Source organism: Prunus avium, chromosome 5, assembly GCF_965620075.1.
Source record: "Prunus avium chromosome 5, drPruAviu1.hap1.1, whole genome shotgun sequence".
NCBI classification, from domain to species: Eukaryota; Viridiplantae; Streptophyta; class Magnoliopsida; order Rosales; family Rosaceae; genus Prunus; species Prunus avium.
This window is the reverse complement of record NC_142288.1, coordinates 20,561,519-20,581,420: the sequence shown is the minus strand read 5'-3', so window position 1 is coordinate 20,581,420 and position 19,902 is coordinate 20,561,519. Positions and strand designations below refer to the sequence as shown.

Below are 19,902 nucleotides of genomic sequence, written 5' to 3'. Positions count from 1 at the left end.
GGAGGCTAGGGTTTCAGAGGAATAATTCCGTAGATGGAAAGGAATTATTCCTCCCCGATTAGGTGAGATTTGATTAATTAGGGATTTGATTTAATTGATTTAAATCAAATCCCTAATTAGGGTATGAATCAAATCAATTCCCATTTTAATTAGGTAATTGCCAATTTAATTGGGTAACTCCCAATTAAATTGGGTAACTCCCAATTAGGTCAAATAATCCCCAAATTGAAGGAATTATTTGACCTAGGGTGATTTAATTCGGTTCCCACAGAGATTACTTCATTTAATACAACCTATTTCTTCTTGTTGTGATTTTTTATTTTTATGAGTTAAAAATATTTTCCATTTCACACATGTTATTGTTACTTATCAATTAATACGTTTTATTGTCGTTCAGTCACACATTATACTTATACAAATGCCTATATTGTTTCCAATTATAAGTACCTGAAATTTTGATATGCAAACCCAAAACACAAATTTCAAAACAAAGACCGAATTAGATGATTCCTGCGAAATTTCTCTAGGAAAGTTATAATTAAAAATATTTGTAGGCACATTATTATTAAATTGTAAATATATATGCGGATACATAATTATTCGTAGTATATTACCTACATCATAGCTCTTGGCCTGGATAAAAAGTGAGCTTATATAGGGTTCTGCAAGGCCAAATTTTAACTCTAGGTAGATTCAAAGACCACAGCTATTGGACTAGTAACATTATACTTATCAGAAAACCATCTCAAATATCCCTGAGAAATCGGTACGCCATCCTTGCCAGCGCCATCTGCTGCGCTGAACTCCACATGGAACGTAAGCTCCTGGTTTACCTCTGTGAATGTGAGCACCTGAGGGTTTACACTCATCCCCATTTTATGTGGTACAAGAAGATCCAAGTTGTAAGTTGAACTAGCCGGTCCAACGTTCCTCACTGTCCTTGTATAATGCTGAGACTGAGTCTCATTGGACCTTATTTTAATGGAAAATGAAGGGTAGTTTAGCTGTGCTTCTGGTATGGCTTCTACTTGAGAGCAGATCACTGCTTGTTTGGTGATGAGCTGTATCTGTTGGCCTGTGTAATTCAAACCACACAAGTAGGGAATGTAATCCTTTGGTTGTGTGTCATAGACGAGCCCCGGGTCATTAGCTTTTGAAGGGTTAACATGGCCTGCACCAGTTGCAAAGATGTCCGCGGGCTCAAGCCTTTGATCAACAATGGGCTTGCCCGCAAGGTTTAGGACGTTGGCGGTTGTCATGATGGCAGACTTAATAGCAGCTGGAGACCAGTCAGGGTGTGAGCTCTTGAGCAAGGCTGCAATGCCACTCAGGTGAGGAGTTGACATTGAGGTACCTGAAATTATGTTAAATGTTGCCTTAGATTGTGTCTGGTCCACGGCAACAGGCCAGGCTGCTAGGATGTCAACACCGGGTCCAATGATGTCAGGTTTCAGAATTCCAAGGCTTGCAGAGCTCGGTCCTCTAGACGAAAAGGAAGCGACTTTGGGAGCAAGTGCATCTCCGATGACAGTGCCGTTGAACAAGATTTTGGCTGTAGGACTTGAGGTTGACCTTATATAAGACTTAATTTGCAACCCTGCAGCATAACTAACATGCGTCGCAGGCAGTGCATGAGATTCAGCTAAGGTGCTAAAGCCATCAGCCTCTTGGTTCATGAGAATCATAGCAGCTCCACCAGCTCTTTTCACTTCTTCCCCTTTGGCAATATTTGTTATTCCTCCACCTGTCTCACACAACACTATTTTCCCTTCAACGTTTTCAAGAGAACCTGCCTTGCAGAAAGCTGATGGCTGGTTGCCAACTGAGCCTGCATAAACTGTTGTGAATAGATGACTAACTCACTGCCCTTTTAAGATCTTGTTGTTGATGGACTTTAGACAAAGAACTCAATGATGGATGAGTCTTACACACACACACACGCAGAAATTAACCAAGCACAAATGACACAAGTGTTTATAGAGGTTCGGCAAATTGCCTACATCCTCTTTGGTGATCACCTTGAGAAATTTCACTAATGAAGATAGGTTACAACTTTGGTTTACAAAGGAAACCCCCTTAGAACACTACCCTCACAATCTGTTTCTCTCACACCCTTGCTCAACACCTTGATACACTTAGAGAACTCTCTTGCTCTCCCCTTGGTTTTTCTGAAACTCTCACTAGAAACTCGGAACTAGTTTCCAGCTTTTGCCACTACATATGTTCAACATGCTTTCACCCTTGTGTTATCTTACTTCACCCCATTACCTACACAAGCCAATGGACAAGAGATAGGATATCTGATTGTCCTCCACGTTCTTTCCTTTTAGTCACCACTTAGACTAAGGGTCAGATTAGGTAGGTAATACAATCCCACTCAGCCACCTCCATTAAACCAGAAAATGGAGAGGAGATTAATCAAAATAGGATAACCAATTAGCCATGAGTGCTCTCCCAACTATCCAGCAGGTAGTCAACCCTCTTTTACCTCAGAAGTGATCCATTAAGCACCTGCAAACTTGTGGAAAGCGATAGCCATTGAAAAGACAGTTGAAAATACGTAAGCAAAACAGCACAGCACGACTGGAGCGACCGGTCGTCAGGAATGGGCGACCGGTCGCCAGAAGTTTTCCCTCCAGACTTTGAATCTGCTTCATGCGACCGGTCGCAAAGAACTGGCGACCGGTCGCTCCTTGGTTTAGCTCCAGACCTCGAATCTGCCAGAAACGACCGGTCGCAACTTCTCAGCGACCGGTCGCTTTTAGGCAGTTTCAAATTCTCTCTTTGAGCCTCAAAACCTTTGTATCCTTTAGGTGAGCCATTTTTTCCAACATAAACAAGAGGTAACGAAACTGTTGAATCGAAATCTTCAGGCTGGGACAAAGATTTTCCATCAAAATGCGTATTTTTATCATCTCCAATCTGGGCTTCTGATCTCAATATTCTGTCAGTGGTGCTTGCTCCAACTGTCAGAATCCATGGGGTCTCATTTGATAAAGAGTTATAGGAAGGACCAGAATTTCCAGCTGCACAGCTGAAAAATATTCCCTTTTGAATTGATGCAAATGCACCAATTGCAATCACATCCTCATAGAAAGGAAGTGATTCTCCAACAAGCGAGAGGGAGAGCACGTCCACGCCATCCTCAACGGCGGCATCAAGAGCAGCTAAAATATCACCGTCAGCACAACCACCTCCGGATCCAGCACAAACTTTGTACATTGCCAAGTGAGCATAAGGCGCCATGCCAACTGCTGCGCCATTGGCCTCTCCAAAAACACTGGCGCATGCCACAAAATTTCCTGCAGCAGTACTAGACGTGTGTGTGCCATGGCCATGGTTATCAACTGGAGGGCTGTCTGTGGTATTACCTTTGCCTGAGCCTACAAAATTTTTTGCACCAATAAGCTTGTTATTGCACAATGTAGCATTGAACTCACATTTTCCTTTCCATCTAGCCGGAGGAGGTGGTACTCCTTCATCACTAAAGGAAGGATGTCCCGCTCCAATCCCGGTATCCAAAACTCCAATGATCACACCTTCACCATAGTTTGTTTGTTTCCATAGTCCGTATCCTTGATGCAACCCCAAGAAGTCAGGAGTGTGAGTAGTTTGCAGAGGCAGAATTCTCTCTGGACGAGCTGAGAAAAACCCTTGTTTCTTTTCCATTGCTTTTACTTCCTCAGGTTTCAGTTTCGCTGCAAAACCAGTGCCCACATTGCGGTATGCATGAACAATTCGTGAACTCTTCAGCTCATTTGAGTTTACAGTCGTTTCAGGCAAAAATGACTGATACCAGCTCTCTAAATCTTCATGAGATTGTGAAAAGATATTCTGAGAGACCGGCTTTTCAACCCAAACAATATATGTTTGCAGGCTATTCTGCTCCTCTTGTGCAAGTGCTAGTGATAGATAAAACATGAAAGTTAAACCAAGAAGACATAGCTGCATTAATGCTACACCCTTCTTGTTCTCCATCTTTAATTTGATTAAAAGAAGAACTTGAAAGTCCAAGTGTTGTGTGTTAGTCTACCATTTCAAGCAGCTATATATAGTAGACAGAAAACGATCGAGATCGATCAACATGTGTTTGGGAGGAAAATTGACCTGCATTTTCTTGTACTGATCATTATGAATATGAGAGGTAATTGCAAAGGTTGACTAGTTTTGACTTGGTTTACAAGCGCTGCCAAAATGCAGGGCTTCGTAATGCTCGCTTTTTTTTGTTGTTTTGGTCAACAAAGATATCATAAAAGCCAACCGGCAAAGACCCAAAGGGGAGCCCAACCCAACCAAACAAACAGGACAGACACACCAAACCAAAGAACTAAAAACAAGAACATGAAGCAAAAACACCAAAAGAACAAAACACACGAAAAAACCACACAACAGAAGATTAAGCACCAGGCAGAGGGCAAGGAAGACCATCCCGAGATAAAATATGAACTAGAGAGGATGGAGGTCGCACAAGCCACAACTCCAAGCACATCCCCTTCCTAGCAAGCGAGGCAACGACATCCGCAGACCGGTTCGCTTCACGGGGCACCCATGCCCAATTCATATTTGTGAAATAGGCTTTAAGGCCCTGTTTCTGGGCTGGACTGGACTGGTTAGGATTGGACTTGGAGTATTGGACTGATTTGGCTTGGATTGGGTTGGACTTTAATAAGTTGTTTGGTACATTAAGTTGGGCTAGACTGCACTGGACTAAAGTCCAATCCGTTGTTTGGTACAAGTATGGGCTGGACTGCATTCGACTTCAAACAAAATTTATTTTTAAAATTTATTAAAATTATTTAATATAAGAAATAATTAAATTTAATTAAAAAACAAGCACACAAAATTAAAATTAAGAAATCACATGAAGATACCATAAAAATAGTCCAAAATTTCACAAAATTAGTAATAACACGAAAATTCTTTTAAGTACATTCAAATGATCAACAAAGGTTCATGCCTAACAAAGATTCGGTTCTTAAGATAGTACTTTTCATAGTACCATGCTGTCAAAAGCATATATGACATTTAGTAACATCATGGATGCACACAAACGTTGTTTCTCTAACTCTACTGCAACTAGAGTTGTTACAATCTTCATCTTTCTCTTTCGATCCATGTCTACCTTGCCATTAACAATATTGGCAAGAACAAAATCATAATCTGTGATGTAATAATGATGTAATAATTCTTGAAACTCATAAATCCAAAGCTGAGCAGAATGCCAAAATATATGAGATAATAAACAAATATATTTATATGCGTATGTATGTCACCAGAGACCAATAATATTATTGCGGAGGATGATGAATATAGTTTTATATATTGAAGTAAAATCAAAGGAGAAATTACATGATGACATACCAATTTCAGATCCAGCTGCCAACCAAACCAATATAGAATATCAAAGAAGGAGCCAAACAAAGACCAGGGAATTAGTTGCAGCTGATGATCTCTCAACAGAACCGAAAATCAAGTTTCCTCAGCTTCAGCTTTATATTTTGTGTGCAATTTTGGCACTTCCAATAACCGCCATCTTTAATTCAGCTCTGTATCATGAAAACTGTGATGACCAGGGGAACAAAACAACCATCTAACGTCAGTTTTTGGCAACCATAGAACTCTGCCACCACAGACAGAAACTCAAACAAGTAGAAGCAGCTCAGAATTAAATTCATACATGCAAAAGATTCAAAGAACAAAAGAATGAGAGCAAAGAAAGAAGGCTTTTTTTTTCCCCACCTTAATGATCAGCCATGGAGCACACATTATTATTAAATTGTAAATATATATGTGGATACATAATTATTCGTAGGTATATTACCTACATCATAGCTCTTGGCCTGGATAAAAAGTGAGCTTATATAGGGTTCTGCAAGGCCAAATTTTAATTCTAGGTAGATTCAAAGACCACAGCTATTGGACTAGTAACATTATACTTATCAGAAAACCATCTCAAATATCCCTGAGAAATTGGTACGCCATCCTTGCCAGCGCCATCTTCTGCGCTGAACTCCACATGGAACGTAAGCTCCTGGTTTACCTCTGTGAATGTGAGCACCTGAGGGTTCACACTCATCCCCATTTTATGTGGTACAAGAAGATCCAAGTTGTAAGTTGAACTAGCCGGTCCAACGTTCCTCACTGTCCTTGTATAATACTGAGACTGAGTCTCATTGGACCTTATTTTAATGGAAAATGAAGGGTAGTTTAGCTGTGCTTCTGGTATGGCTTCTACTTGAGAGCAGATCACTGCTTGTTTGGTGATGAGCTGTATCTGTTGGTCTGTGTAATTCAAACCACACAAGTAGGGAATGTAATCCTTTGGTTGTGTGTCATAGACGAGCCCCGGGTCATTAGCTTTTGAAGGGTTAACATGGCCTGCACCAGTTGCAAAGATGTCCGCGGGCTCAAGCCTTTGATCAACAATGGGCTTGCCCGCAAGGTTTAGGACGTTGGCGGTTGTCATGATGGCAGACTTAATAGCAGCTGGAGACCAGTCGGGGTGTGAGCTCTTGAGCAAGGCTGCAATGCCACTCAGGTGAGGAGTTGACATTGAGGTACCTGAAATTATGTTAAACGTTGCCTTAGATTGTGTCTGGTCCACGGCAACAGGCCAGGCTGCTAGGATGCTAACGCCGGGTCCAATGATGTCAGGTTTCAGAATTCCAGGGCTTGCAGAGCTTGGTCCTCTAGACGAAAAGGAAGCGACTTTGGGAGCAAGTGCATCTCCGATGACAGTGCCGTTGAACAAGATTTTGGCTGTAGGACTTGAGGTTGACCTTATATATGACTTAATTTGCAACCCTGCAGCATAACTCACATGCGTCGAGGGGAGTACATGAGATTCAGCTAAGGTGCTAAAGCCATCAGTCTCTTGGTTCATGAGAATCATGGCAGCACCACCAGCTCTTTTCACTTCTTCCCCTTTGGCAATATTTGTTACTCCTCCACCTGTCTCACACAACACTACTTTCCCTTCAACGTTTTCAAGAGACCCTGCCTTGCAGGAAGCTGATGGCTGTTTGCCAACTGAGCCTGCATAAGCAAGAGGTAGCGAAACTGTTGAATCGAAATCTTCAGGCTGGGACAAAGATTTTCCATCAAAATGGTTGTTTTTATCATCTCCAATCTGCGCTTCTGATTTTAATATTCTGTCAGTGGTGCTTGCTCCAACCGTCAGAATCCATGGGGCCTCATTTGATAGAGAGTTATAGGAAGGACCAGAATTTCCAGCTGCACAGCTGAAAAATATTCCCTTTTGAATTGCTGCAAATGCACCAATTGCAATAACATCATCATAGAAAGGAAGTGATTCGCCACCAAGGGAGAGGGAGAGCACGTCCACGCCATCTTCAACAGCGGCATCAAGAGCAGCTAAAATATCACCGTCAGCACAACCAGCCCCAGCACAAACTTTGTACATTGCCAAGTGAGCATAAGGTGCCATGCCAACTGCTGTGCCATTGGCCTCTCCAAAAACGCTGGCACCTGCCACAAAATTTCCTGCAGCGGTACTAGACGTGTGTGTGCCATGGCCATGGTTATCAACTGGAGGGCTGTCTGTGGTATTACCTTTGCCTGAGCCTACAAAATTTTTTGCACCAATAAGCTTGTTATTGCACAATGTAGCATTGAACTCGCATTTTCCTTTCCATCTAGCCGGAGGAGGTGGTACTCCTTCATCACTAAAGGAAGGATGTCCCGCTGCAATCCCGGTATCCAAAACTCCAATGATCACACCTTCACCATAGTTTGTTTGTTTCCAAAGTCCGTATCCTTGATGCAACCCCAAGAAGTCAGGAGTGTGAGTAGTTTGCAGAGGCAGAATTCTCTCTGGACGAGCTGAGACAAACCCTTGTTTCTTTTCCATTGCTTTTACTTCCTCAGGTGTCAGTTTCGCTGCAAAACCGGTGCCCACATTGCGGTATGCATGAACAATTCGTGAACTCTTCAGCTCATTTGAGTTTACAGTCGTTTCAGGCAAAAATGACTGATACCAGCTCTCTAAATCTTCTTGAGATTGTGAAAAGATATTCCGAGAGACTGGCTTTTCAACCCAAACAATATATGTTTGCAGGCTATTCTGCTCCTCTTGTGCAACTGCTAGTGAAAAATAAAACATGAAAGTTAAACCAAGAAGACATAATGCTACACCCTTCTTGTTCTCCATCTTTAATTTGATTAAAAGGAGAACTTGAAAGTCCAAGTGTTTTGTGTTAGTCTACCATTTCATGCAGCTATATATAGTAGACAGAAAACCATCGAGATCGATCAACATGCGTTTCGGAGGAAAATTGGCCGGCATTTCTTTGTACCGATCATTATGAATATGAGAGGTAATTGCAAAGGTTGACTAGTTGTGTGACTTGGTTTACAGGCTGCCAAAATGCAGGACTTGGTAATGCTCGCTGAGTTATATTACAAAGCTGGCGATGCAGCTTATGTAAAAGCAAAACTATATTTTAATTTGGAGGTTGGTTGCTCTTGTATAGGCTATAGGGTGGCTCCAACTGGTTCATCATTCATTCTTGTCAAAACCCGAACCTGAACCTTAATTCGTTCTCTTGAGTATATTCTTTTGCTGGTATAAATTGATAATGACAAAATGATTATTGAAGCTGGCCCTGTCCCACATGAAGACAAAGCTTGCTTTATTGCCAATGGATCAGTTAGAATTTTGTATCTCAGGCAAAATGAGAGTATTGCTCAAGATTGGATGATCCAATATTGTGCATGCATTCTCTAGTTAACTCAAAAGTATTCTACGCGGTACCATCTTGAACTCAAAATGGAGATGAAGTAGGTCTTGATACAAATTTGACCTAACTAGAGCTTGATATAGTGTCTTCTATCCATATTTCAAACCTTCTTGAGTTTGCTTAAAATGTAAAACTTTTGGGTGTGACAGTCACACCGCAACATGGTATTTGCTAATCCACATGTTATAGTATTAATAAATAAATACACGTGTTATAACATTACTAAATTAATAACACAACGTAACGACGGGACCATAATATTGAAATGGTATCAAGTAGGTACTTGGGTCATATTTACAACGGATGCTCGATCTAGTGTCATGGACCAAAATGGGTGGGTGGTCGCTTGTCATGGATACGAATTTCCTCATCTTGTTAATTTGAATCAAAATACCATCAAGTATTGTGTATCGAATTGCTTAGCCAAAACCATGCATTTTAATTTGGATCCGAGGATGGAACCACCGTTGGGCTACATTAGGCTATAGCCCAGGGCAGCCTTGAACGTAACCAGCAATTTTGACAGGTACAATTTTAGGGGGTGTATCCAATTCTAACTTTTAAAGACTTTTTTTAAGTGAATGACTTTTCTAGAGTTGACAGATTCTTAATGACTTTTACATACTTTATAAAGTAAAGTGACAAACTTTCATATACTTTTGTCATAGAGTTTTATAGACTTTTAAATACTTATTTTTATATTTATTTTACGAATAGTATTTATCTATGTTGAATTAACTAGTCGGCATACAATTACGTTGGGGTGTAAATTAGTCGAGCCTAGCTTGAGCACCATAATATATATTATTCAACTTCAAGATTGAACAAAGCTCAAGTTCGGCTCAAATGATTTTTTCACGCTCAAACTCAGCTTGGCTCATTTTTGTATTGAGCTTGAGCTAATATTGGCTCGGGTCAACTTATTTTTCGAACGCGCTTAACCTTAAATTTGGCTCACGCCAATGAGAATGAAAAATAACAAGTAGTCCTTTTTCCACTGAGCTAGGCTACAAGTATATTATTACACACATATTATTACCAATGTGTCATGGGGTTTCGAACCTGAGACTACTAGTCTACAAGTAGTCCTTTTTCCACTGAGCTAGGCTCGTTGGCAATATATATATATATATATACCCATTAATATTTCTTTATTTCCTTTTGTTCATTATTTGTAATGGACCATTCTTGGTTAAATACTTGTAACAATAAGGGCAAACCAGTTGGACTTGGCACCATGATTTGCTACCACAGCAGCCTTCCATAAATGAAACAAATAAAATAACTCAAGGTTTCCCGCCGCATTGTTCTAACTTCTAACTGTATAGAATGCCAAGCATACCAAGTCGTCCACATTCCAAAACTCTCGCAATTTATGTATATCTCATGCCACATGCCTAGAGCCTCATTTGGCAGTTTGTTAAGAAACCAAGTTCCCAACTTAAGCCAGAGACCTTCACAACCTTGAATTTGCATCATCAACTGTACAAGAATTGTTGCAGGCCAATGTTCATACCCAATATCAATCTCTTGATATCTTTTGTTACAAGTTCATTTGAAATTGAATCAGATTAAAGATGGAGAGCAAAAAGTGTGTGGTGTTGCAAATGCAAATTGTATATCTTCTTAGCTTGCTTTTCATGTTTTCTTTATCACTGGCAGTTACAGATGAGGAGCAAAATGACATGCAAACTTATATAGTTTGGGTAGAAAAGCCGGTGGCTCAGGGATCTTCTGCACAATCTCATGAAGATTTGGAGAGTTGGTACCATACATTTTTGCCAGAAAGTACTATTGCAACCTCAAACCAGCTGTCGAAGCCCCGAATCGTTCATGCATACCACAATGTGGCGACCGGGTTTGCAGCAAAACTGACACCGGAGGATGTGAAAGCAATGGAAAAGAAACCAGGGTTTGTGTCAGCTCATCCAGAGGCAATCCTGCCTTTGCACACAACTCACAGCCCCAACTTCTTGGGTTTGAACCAAGGGATGGGATTTTGGAAAGGATCAAACTATGGTAAAGGTGTGATCATTGGAGTTTTGGATACTGGGGTTTCACCAGATCATCCCTCATTTAGTGACGCAGGAGTGCCTCCTCCACCAGCTAAATGGAAAGGCAAATGTGAGTTCAATGGCAGAGTGTGCAACAACAAGCTTATTGGTGCAAGAAACTTCAATGGCATAAGCACAGGGCAACCTGCAGGAGACCCTCCACTTGACCAAGAAGGCCACGGGACCCACACGTCCAGCACAGCTGCCGGGAACTTTGTCAAAGGAGCTGCGCTGTTTGGAATGGCCAAGGGCACAGCGGTTGGCATGGCGCCTCATGCTCACTTGGCAATCTACAGAGTGTGCTCTGCAGTGGGTTGTGCCGAAGGTGACATTTTGGCTGCAATGGATGCTGCGGTTGATGATGGGGTGGACGTGCTTTCGCTCTCCCTTGGCGGTTTCTCGCGTCCTTTCTATTCAGATGGGGTTGCAGTTGGTGCATTTGGAGCAATTCAAAGAGGAATTTTTGTGAGCTGTTCAGTTGGAAACTCTGGTCCTTCCTATTCTACTTCATCAAATGAGGCTCCATGGATTCTCACCGTCGGCGCAAGCACAATTGACAGAAACATCAGAGCAACAGCACGGCTTGGGAACAAGAAAGTGTACAATGGCGAATCTCTGTTCCAGCCTAACAATTTTAACTCAAAAATTATGCTACCTCTTGTTGACGCAGGCTCACTTGGAAACCAAACATCAGCTTTTTGCGACGCAGGAACTCTTAAAAATGTTAAAGGGAAAATAGTTTTATGTGAGAGAGGTGGAGCAGGTGGAAGAATTGACAAAGGAGCAGAAGTAAAAAGAGCTGGTGGAGCTGCCATGATTCTCATGAACCAAAGGATTGATGGCTTTAGCACATTAGCTGACCCTCATCTGCTACCCACAGCACATGTGAGTTATGATGCAGGGTTGAAAATCAAGTTCTATATAAAGTCAACCACAAAGCCTACAGCCACAATTTTGTTCAAAGGCACTGTTATTGGAGATAAACATGCTCCGAGTGTTGCTTCCTTTTCGTCAAGAGGACCGAGCACTGCAAGCCCCGGGATTTTGAAACCGGACATCACTGGTCCCGGTGTTAGCATCCTGGCAACATGGCCTGTTTCAGTGGACAATGCCACAAAATCTAAGGCAACATTTAACATAATTTCAGGTACCTCAATGTCATGCCCTCACCTAAGTGGCATTGCAGCCTTGCTCAAGGGCTCACACCCTGACTGGTCACCCGCTGCTATCAAATCAGCAATCATGACAACCGCTGATGTACATAACCTCGGAGGTAAGTCCATTGTTGATCAAACACTCAAGGCAGCAGACCTTTTTGCAATAGGTGCAGGTCATGTTAACCCTTCAAAAGCAAATGACCCAGGGCTAGTCTACGACACGCAACCGAAGAATTACATCCAATATCTGTGTGGTTTGAATTACACAGACAAACAGATACAGATCATAACCCAACAAACAGTGGATTGCTCCAAAATTGGAGCCATACCAGAAGCACAGCTAAACTACCCTTCATTTTCTATTATAGTTGGCTCCAATAAAAAGACTAAGTCTCAGCTTTATACAAGGACAGTGAAGAATGTTGGGCAGGCAAATTCAACTTACAAGTTGGATATTTTAGCACCAAATAAAGTGGATGTGAATGTGAGCCCTGAGGTGCTTAAATTCACAAAGGTTAAGCAGACTATTACATATCGGGTGAAGTTTGTTGCACAAGAGGGTGCTGGGAAGGATGGTGTTTTGTTTGGCCAGGGATATTTGAGATGGGTTTCTGATAAGCATAATGTTACTAGCCCAATGGTTGTGATCTTTGGGTCTTAGGGAAGCCAAAATTTGGAAGCTCATTGAAGCTCACTTTGTATGAGTCGTTTCATGAAGGGTCCATGTATGGCACTCTCACTATAGAATTTCGTCACTTTGTATACAGCCCAAGCTTTTGTTCACTGCATACTTTGTGTCTTTATTCTCTATGAACTTTCTTGAAAATTACATATTCATTTGGGTCCATTCTAATAAGATATAGGAACTTTCGAGATTTCTTGTGAAAGAACTACTATCGCTTTCATTTTACCACATGGAATTGTGTCTAGAATTAACTTCCTTTTCTGCCATCATTAATCAAAATCGTTGAGTAAGTCAGTTTCCCTAAATCAGATTAGCAAATAAAGAAATTAGATACCAAGAAAGGAAACAAAAGAACTTTTCTAGTTTCTACACTAACAGATACATTTTAGAGTCCTACTAGATATGTCTCGAGTTTTCGAAACAATTTCACATTGTTTCTAGACTACTTCGAACACTCAAGTATTTTCCACCCAACCACTCATAATTAGGTTTAACTGGCAGTCTAATAAGATAGTATGTTAAATTGCTCACATCTCAATATAATCAAGTTAAATCTTAAGAAAAATTAACTTTGAAAACGCTTTGGTTAATGTTGTTCTAGATTTTTATAGAAACTAAAGTAAAAAAGTAAAAAATAAGTAAATACTTCTTTTCTTTTTCTTTGAATTGGTTGTCCTCCTTTCCAATATTTCAAGCCTTTTTTTAATAATATGTCAAGAGAGAAATACTTGTGTGCAACGAGAATATAACTGTTTTGCTATTCTCAGCCAATTATGTTATACCACGTGTGATAGCTTTTCCATTTGGCATAGCGTGCTATTTCCATTGCATATAATTTTTTTATTTATTTCAAGGGTATCTTCTATAAACCAATTGGATTAAAAAAAAAAAAACATTACAATTGAAGAATTACAATTACCCCTAAATTGTAATGATGGATTAAATGAAACAATAAACAAGCAGGTGGAGGAAGGAGATGAGCCGGTAATTAAAAAAAAACAATCTAGAATCTACCATTACCAAGAATTTCCATCTCTTTCTTCTTTTTTGACCAGAAAAAAAATGAATTTGATGATGTAAAGAAAAGAAATATACCCAAAAACGCAAATGCAAAACTAGAATAAAAATTAAAATGGCTTTTCTGAGGTCAGTGGCTACGACAACTGCCATAGCTGCCTCTGCATTACCTGCGGGTTTTGCCCTTTCTTCACTCTCTTCGTCTTCGTCGTCCTCCCCATCTCAATCTTTTCGGTTCCCAAAACCCCAAAACCTCTCCTTTCTCTCCTCCACACCATCTCTGAACCCGAATCGTTCCTGCCTCGCTACAAGCTTCACCAACTCGCCGTCAGCTATCCACATGGACGCACCCACATCAGAACAAAAGCCATCCCATCAGGTTCGCTGAAATTCTTCAACTTTCTTTTTTCCTTTTTTAACATTTAATTAATTCTCTAAGTTTTCATTAATGGGTTGTAATCTGATTCTTCAATTGACTTCAATTTCGTTGATGGGTTCTATTATAGCTCTTGAATTTATTTAAACTTTCTGTGATCGTTCACAGCTGAATCTTTAAAGTTCTTTGTTTTTGAACCGCAGAGCGATGCTGCCTTGCCAGAGCTGTTGGTAAGTTTCACCCTTCAAAATTTAGTGTTTTTATATTTAGTTCTATTTATTTATTTCATAGATGATGTTTCAGTTACTTTGTTTCTCCTTGTATGATATGATTAAGCTTTGAGTTTTCTCAAATGGAGTAAATTTGAAGTATTTACTAGGAAAAAGTTACAAATGTAAATAATTATTAGTGATGAAAATTAAAGGATTATGCTAATTTGGCTGAGAAATTAAAAGTTTTTGTTTTGATTCCGTATTCAGACGGAGTACATGGTGGATATGAAATGCGAGGGTTGTGTTAACTCTGTCAAGAATAAGCTACAAACTGTTGATGGTAAGCTTTTCTGAGCTAGTGCATTACAAACAGAAACATTTTCTTCTTTTATGCCCCCTTCTTTTTGGCAATTTATCTTATGCTGTTCTTGTTCAATTGGTTTTCTTCTAGGGGTCAAAAGTGTAGAGGTGGACCTTAACAGCCAAGTTGTTAGGATTCTAGGTTCAACGCCTGTGAAAACCATGACTGAAGCTTTGGAGCAGACGGGTCGAAAAGCAAGATTAATTGGGCAAGGGATCCCAGAAGGTTACATCTTTTTTTACTTTATTTTTCATAGACGCAATGCTGGTTTTACATTTTTGTTTTCTCAATATGTTACTGATTTGTAATCCATTTAGGGTACTCATTCTTTCTCATTAATTTCTTGTTGCATGACGCTATGATGCAGATTGAATAAGGATTCTTATTCAATGAAGTATTCTGTTTTCAGCCAATTAAGCGACCAAGTATAGTAGAATCTGAAATGTGAACTAACAGGACTGTGATTCGAGTATGATTGGTGGATAATATACTAGATGATACCGTCTGTAAAAAATTTGTGTTGAAAAATATAAATGACCTCATCTAACAGTTAGCATATACCTATGTTTTGAAAAAACCTTCTTTCTTGTTGCATGTCGAAGATCTTGTAATTTACATGAGGTTTATTGCAGTCCTGTTTCCATTAAGAAAAATCTAAACATCCTGTTTTTACTGCAGCAGAATTCCTTACTTGTTGAAGTCATAATTTGGTTAGTTGCTGAATATTATTTAGTAATCATGGAATTTTATGTTGAGGGCATATTTCTTATTTTTTCTTGGTTTACAGATTTCTTGGTTTCTGCGGCTGTTGCTGAATTTAAAGGTCCAGATATTTTTGGTGTGGTTCGTTTGGCTCAGGTGAATATGGAATTGGCTAGGATTGAGGCCAACTTTAGTGGGTTGCCACCTGGAAAACACGGTTGGTCTATCAACGAGTTTGGTGATGTAACAGAAGGTGCTGCAAGCACTGGAAAAGTGTTTAATCCATCAAAGGAAGAAGCAAATGAGGTTTGCTTTGATATAAACCTTCTCTCTGATATTTATGTTTGTTTTGATTTTCCATGTCCTAGTAACTAATTATCTGACTCCTCCAAGTCTCGTAGAATGAGGTAAAATAAATCTTGCCAGTAAACATTCAGATCAGTGTTGTAGGGTTCTTGCTATTGTATTTGAGGCACAAACAAGAAAACTACAATATGTTTAGAAATTATGACTATAATTTGTTTGTTGTATTGATTAAGAACTGTATATGTTTGCTGTATTGCTTGTGCAACAATTGATTGCTCTTGAAGAAATTTGCATGCCTGTATATTTCCCAAGACATGTTTTAAGATTTATTGAGTGGTATAATTTCACTATTTTATATTCATGGTTTATATTTCCCAAGACATGTAATTTCTAGTTCTAGTGCTCGCTTGTCTTCACAATGACATTCACATTTTATGGCAATCTCTAAGTGTTATGCTGAATTCTTTTCAGCCGCTTGGCGACCTGGGAACATTGGATGCTGATGAGAATGGTAATGCCTTCTTCTCCGGCGTCAAAGAGAAGTTGAGAGTTGCTGATCTCATCGGGCGGTCATTAGTGGTATACGGTACTGCTGATAAGTCGGACTCTGGTATCAAAGCCGCTGTAATTGCTAGAAGTGCTGGAGTTGGTGAGAACTACAAAAAGCTTTGCACTTGTGACGGAACCACCATATGGGAAGCAACTGGCAACGACTTTGTCACCAGCAAGGTCTGATATCCGAAGCAAGCCCTATCTGGGGTCATAGTCGAGTTGAATTTCTTAGGCACCTTATACAAGCACGAGAGTGATTGTATTTTTCTCTCTTTGTACTTCATAAAAACTTTGCCCAGTGTAGAAAAAGAAACATTTGTTTTATCGAATAAAGGAAATGATTTTGACCAACTTGCATCATCTTGTCAAATATACCAAAATTTGAAAGATCTGATGCTCACCCTAGCCCTACAGATCAGAGTTTTAACATTTCTCAACGCCCCATTCACTTTGTTGAGAGGGCAACACAGACTAGAAGAAGAATAGGAGAAGCTAGAGAAACGAACAGAGTGAACATTCTTTAACTGTTGCTACCAGGGCTGAATGATACAGAAACCATGCTATATGCAAATAATTGTTGCACCATCAACAATCACAGCTTGTAAACACGGCAAGAAGAACTCTACAGCTCAATAATAAACTGAACATAACAGAACTAAAAGAAACTTTACACAGCAGAGAAGAAAATCCAGTCAGGATCTAGCACCAACTGTGCTGGCAAACATCAAAACCCACCAAACCAAAAATAGGGTACAGTTGCTACAATAATTAGCAGCTCATGCTTTCAGGTGAGGCAAGAGCCCTTCTTTTTTGGCCATTTCATAGAGCGCAATGGCTGCTAAAACCTTTGCATCGGCTGTCATGCACCAGAGCTTTTCATAGGGAACCGCACAAACCTTAATCAGCTCCCCATGCTCTCGAAGACCTGTCTCTTTTCCTTGCAGCTGCTCAATAATCTCTTTATTCACCTGCCCTCTGTACAAAAAGAGACTGATTTCTTCATCGCACCCTCCCTAACCATGAAAAAACAAAAAAGAGTGACCCTTTACAGACAGGTGGAACAAAAGAGAAAACACAACTATTATTTGTATAATACCTGAGTTTATTCAATCTTAAATTACAAACCCATGGTTACTTTTAAAATGCAATGTTTTCTGCATCCAAATTAGTTTCATGTTTTTTCTTTTATTGGGCCAATAGAGAGCATATACTTAATGCAAAATGACTATTGGAGTTAATTTTTGTGAGTTTTATAATGGTTAAATATATGGGATCTTTCTTTCCTTCAACCAATTCTCACCTGCCCATTTTTAACAATGGGAAGATTTCCTACATTTTTAGTTTCAATTTGGCATTTTGGCTATCCAGAAAAGAATTAACACCAACTTACTGGAGAAGGAAAAATTTTGCCTCCAGTAGATTGGTCGAGGAATGCTGTGAGGTCCACCATGTCTTCTTGTTTTAGGCATATGCCAGTCTCCTCTTCAACCTGCCAAAGTGTTAGATAAGAATCACGCATCTTAAGTTTGGGTAAAATTTCAAACCTTGCAATATGTCACAGTTAGTTCATTATAGTTGAATATCACAGAAGCTGAAACATGACCAAAGAAAATTTTACAAGAAACATTTTTAGGCCTGACAAAAATTCCAAGATAAATTAGCAACAAGAACATATTGGACAATGTTCATTTGCATCAGCTTACAAAACATAAACAACTAGATTTACCCATGACTAACGGAAGACAAAGTCCAACCAAGAGTAAGATGAGAAAGAAGCAAAACACAATAAATAAAAAATCAGATTTAACAGAAGACATTGTATATAGTAAAAATAATGGAGGACCAGAGTTCATGAGAAGACTCATGAAAGATATGGCTACCAACTGAAGTACAACCAACCATGAAATTATGGAACAATAAACTTCTCGATAAACCAAACCATAGCTTGATTTATGAGTAAACTAGTTCAATTTTCAGGCATGCCCTTAAAAAAATTTGACTCAAGTTGATATACAGACACATACATGTACATCATATTGTATTTGTGCAAACATAGAGAGACCTCACGAATTGCAGTGCTAAGAAAATCGCCCTTGTCGTCGTCCAACATTCCAGCGGGCAACTCCAGTATGACCCTTCCGACAGGGATTCTAACCTTGGACATGCATGGAATTTCAACACAGTTTGAATACATGGGAAGTACAATGCCACCGTTTATTTACGTAATAACTTATTGGGCATATATAATACAATGAATGGATTTTCACATAAAGTAAAACCTTCAAAACAGATACTCTAAATACCAAAGTAAAGACCTACCTGTTCAGTAAGAACAGCATAGGTCTTGTCCTCTGATTCCAAAAGAATAAGCACAGCTACAGCTGGTCCTCGTGCAAACACAATACCTGGAACCTAAGTAAGTTTTACTTCATAATGAAGCAAGAGAAAGAAATCAAGAATTATGGGCACCAATGAAGCCCAAAACAAGAGAAAGCACATCACATGGGCATTATCATCAGATACCTTTTTCCCAGTTTCTTTATCAAACACATCTGCAACAAATTTCAAAAACCCAATGCGCTTTCCAAACATATCCACACCCTGTTACCCACAAAAATTAACCAACTAACTATTAGCAGCGGCTAAAGGATCGTTTCTACAACAATGTTTATATACCAATTCTTCAAAATTCAATCAAAAAAACGTCAACAAAGCATTGAATTACCTGAATTAGAACTCGTCTAAGAGACAATGCACCGCCGTACAAAACCCCATTTTCACTTTCCATGTTCTTCAGCCACTGCCTGAACAAAGACGAATCGATAGCACTCCTGCAACATTAATTTTAACATTTCCATTACTGCATAATTAGCATCGTAATTACATATTGTTTCAAAAAGAAGAAAAAAGGTAAAAGAAAAGCGTGACTCACCTGAACTCGGAACGGGAGATATTGGGGGCAGCGACGATCTCGACGGGTTCGGTGCGTTGACTCGGGAGAGTGATGGAGTGAGTTAAGGGTGGCGAGTCAGACGACATTTTGCAGCAGAAGGATCGAAGTTGAAGGCGAGTGGAAGAAGAGGAAAGGCTGAGTCTTTTGGACAGTGAGCTCGGACTCAGAGGCACTGAAGCTTGAAGAAGGCGTGTCATCTTCCACAAACCCCGAGCTCTCTGTGTGCACGTGTACATGCGGTGTTGTTTAATTCGGCAAGTCCCTGTTGCATAAACGGCACGTCGTTTCCTTCTTTTCTTTTTTCTTTTTTCTTAAAATTGTTTAGCTCTTTGTAAAGAGTATTTACTATGCACCTAAGATCCTAAGTTCAAGCTCCTATAAGATCTTACAGCGGTTCCAGCGTTGAGCTCTTGCCAGGGCAGGAGGGGGCCCAAGCCCCAAATTCGTCTTCCAACAGGCTGAAGATTCTGGGGCCCATGAAACCAGGGCAACCCTTAGGCAAAATGAGCCCGTGCTCTAGCCTGGGTTTGCTGACGTCAACGATGACGTCAGCAACTAAAAAAAATTTAAAAAATCTACAAAAAAATACAAAGAATTTCAGATTTTTTTTTTTTAACAAATACTTAGTCATATTCGTCACTTCCCACACCAAAACTTTATACAAATTCATTTCCTCATATCTCATGTGAATAGTTGTTGCCATGGCAATGGGTGGAAACACCACAAGCCTTTTGCAAGGGCTGCCACTATTCATGTGAATAGTAACAG

At 39.8% G+C, this 19,902-nt stretch overlaps 3 protein-coding genes and 2 pseudogenes across 7 annotated transcripts; 2 read left to right on the top strand and 3 right to left on the bottom strand.

The window, feature by feature from the left end:
• Positions 1-683: 683 nt before the first annotated feature.
• LOC110747108 (subtilisin-like protease 1) lies at positions 684-3,978 on the bottom strand. Its single transcript, XM_088253611.1, has 3 exons — positions 2,839-3,978; position 2,479; positions 684-1,837 (listed from the first exon to the last, which is right to left on the bottom strand). The coding sequence occupies exons 1-3, from the start codon at positions 3,976-3,978 to the stop codon at positions 684-686; spliced, it is 2,295 nt and encodes a 764-aa protein (XP_088109737.1).
• A 1,536-nt stretch (positions 3,979-5,514) lies between these two features.
• Positions 5,515-8,338, bottom strand: LOC110773514 (subtilisin-like protease 3 pseudogene; annotated as a pseudogene). The gene is made up of 2 exons (XR_015835819.1): positions 5,631-8,338; positions 5,515-5,590 (listed from the first exon to the last, which is right to left on the bottom strand). The product of XR_015835819.1 is annotated as a subtilisin-like protease 3 pseudogene (transcript).
• Positions 8,339-10,216: 1,878 nt separating this feature from the next.
• On the top strand, positions 10,217-12,743 carry LOC110773491 (subtilisin-like protease pseudogene; annotated as a pseudogene).
• Positions 12,744-13,755: 1,012 nt separating this feature from the next.
• Positions 13,756-16,532, top strand: CCS (copper chaperone for SOD1). 2 transcript variants are annotated; one of them, XM_021978015.2, is made up of 6 exons: positions 13,756-14,051; positions 14,252-14,278; positions 14,528-14,600; positions 14,712-14,846; positions 15,409-15,629; positions 16,101-16,532. In XM_021978015.2, the coding sequence occupies exons 1-6, from the start codon at positions 13,788-13,790 to the stop codon at positions 16,362-16,364; spliced, it is 984 nt and encodes a 327-aa protein (XP_021833707.2). In that variant the 5' UTR covers positions 13,756-13,787; the 3' UTR covers positions 16,365-16,532. The 2 variants fall into 2 exon arrangements, with proteins under 2 accessions (XP_021833707.2, XP_021833708.1); XM_021978016.2 differs by having other exon boundaries at positions 13,789-14,051; positions 14,217-14,278.
• A 248-nt stretch (positions 16,533-16,780) lies between these two features.
• NUDX14 (nudix hydrolase homolog 14) lies at positions 16,781-19,370 on the bottom strand. Of its 3 annotated transcripts, XM_088253419.1 has the most exons (7): positions 19,114-19,369; positions 18,907-19,012; positions 18,705-18,782; positions 18,501-18,593; positions 18,244-18,336; positions 17,572-17,670; positions 16,781-17,194 (listed from the first exon to the last, which is right to left on the bottom strand). In XM_088253419.1, exons 1-7 carry the CDS (start codon positions 19,329-19,331, stop codon positions 16,958-16,960), a joined length of 924 nt encoding a protein of 307 aa, XP_088109545.1. In that variant the 5' UTR covers positions 19,332-19,369; the 3' UTR covers positions 16,781-16,957. The 3 variants fall into 3 exon arrangements, with proteins under 3 accessions (XP_088109545.1, XP_088109546.1, XP_088109547.1); XM_088253420.1 differs by lacking the exon at positions 18,244-18,336 and having other exon boundaries at positions 19,114-19,370; XM_088253421.1 differs by lacking the exons at positions 18,244-18,336; positions 18,501-18,593 and having other exon boundaries at positions 19,114-19,370.
• Between the last annotated feature and the right edge of the window lie 532 nt (positions 19,371-19,902).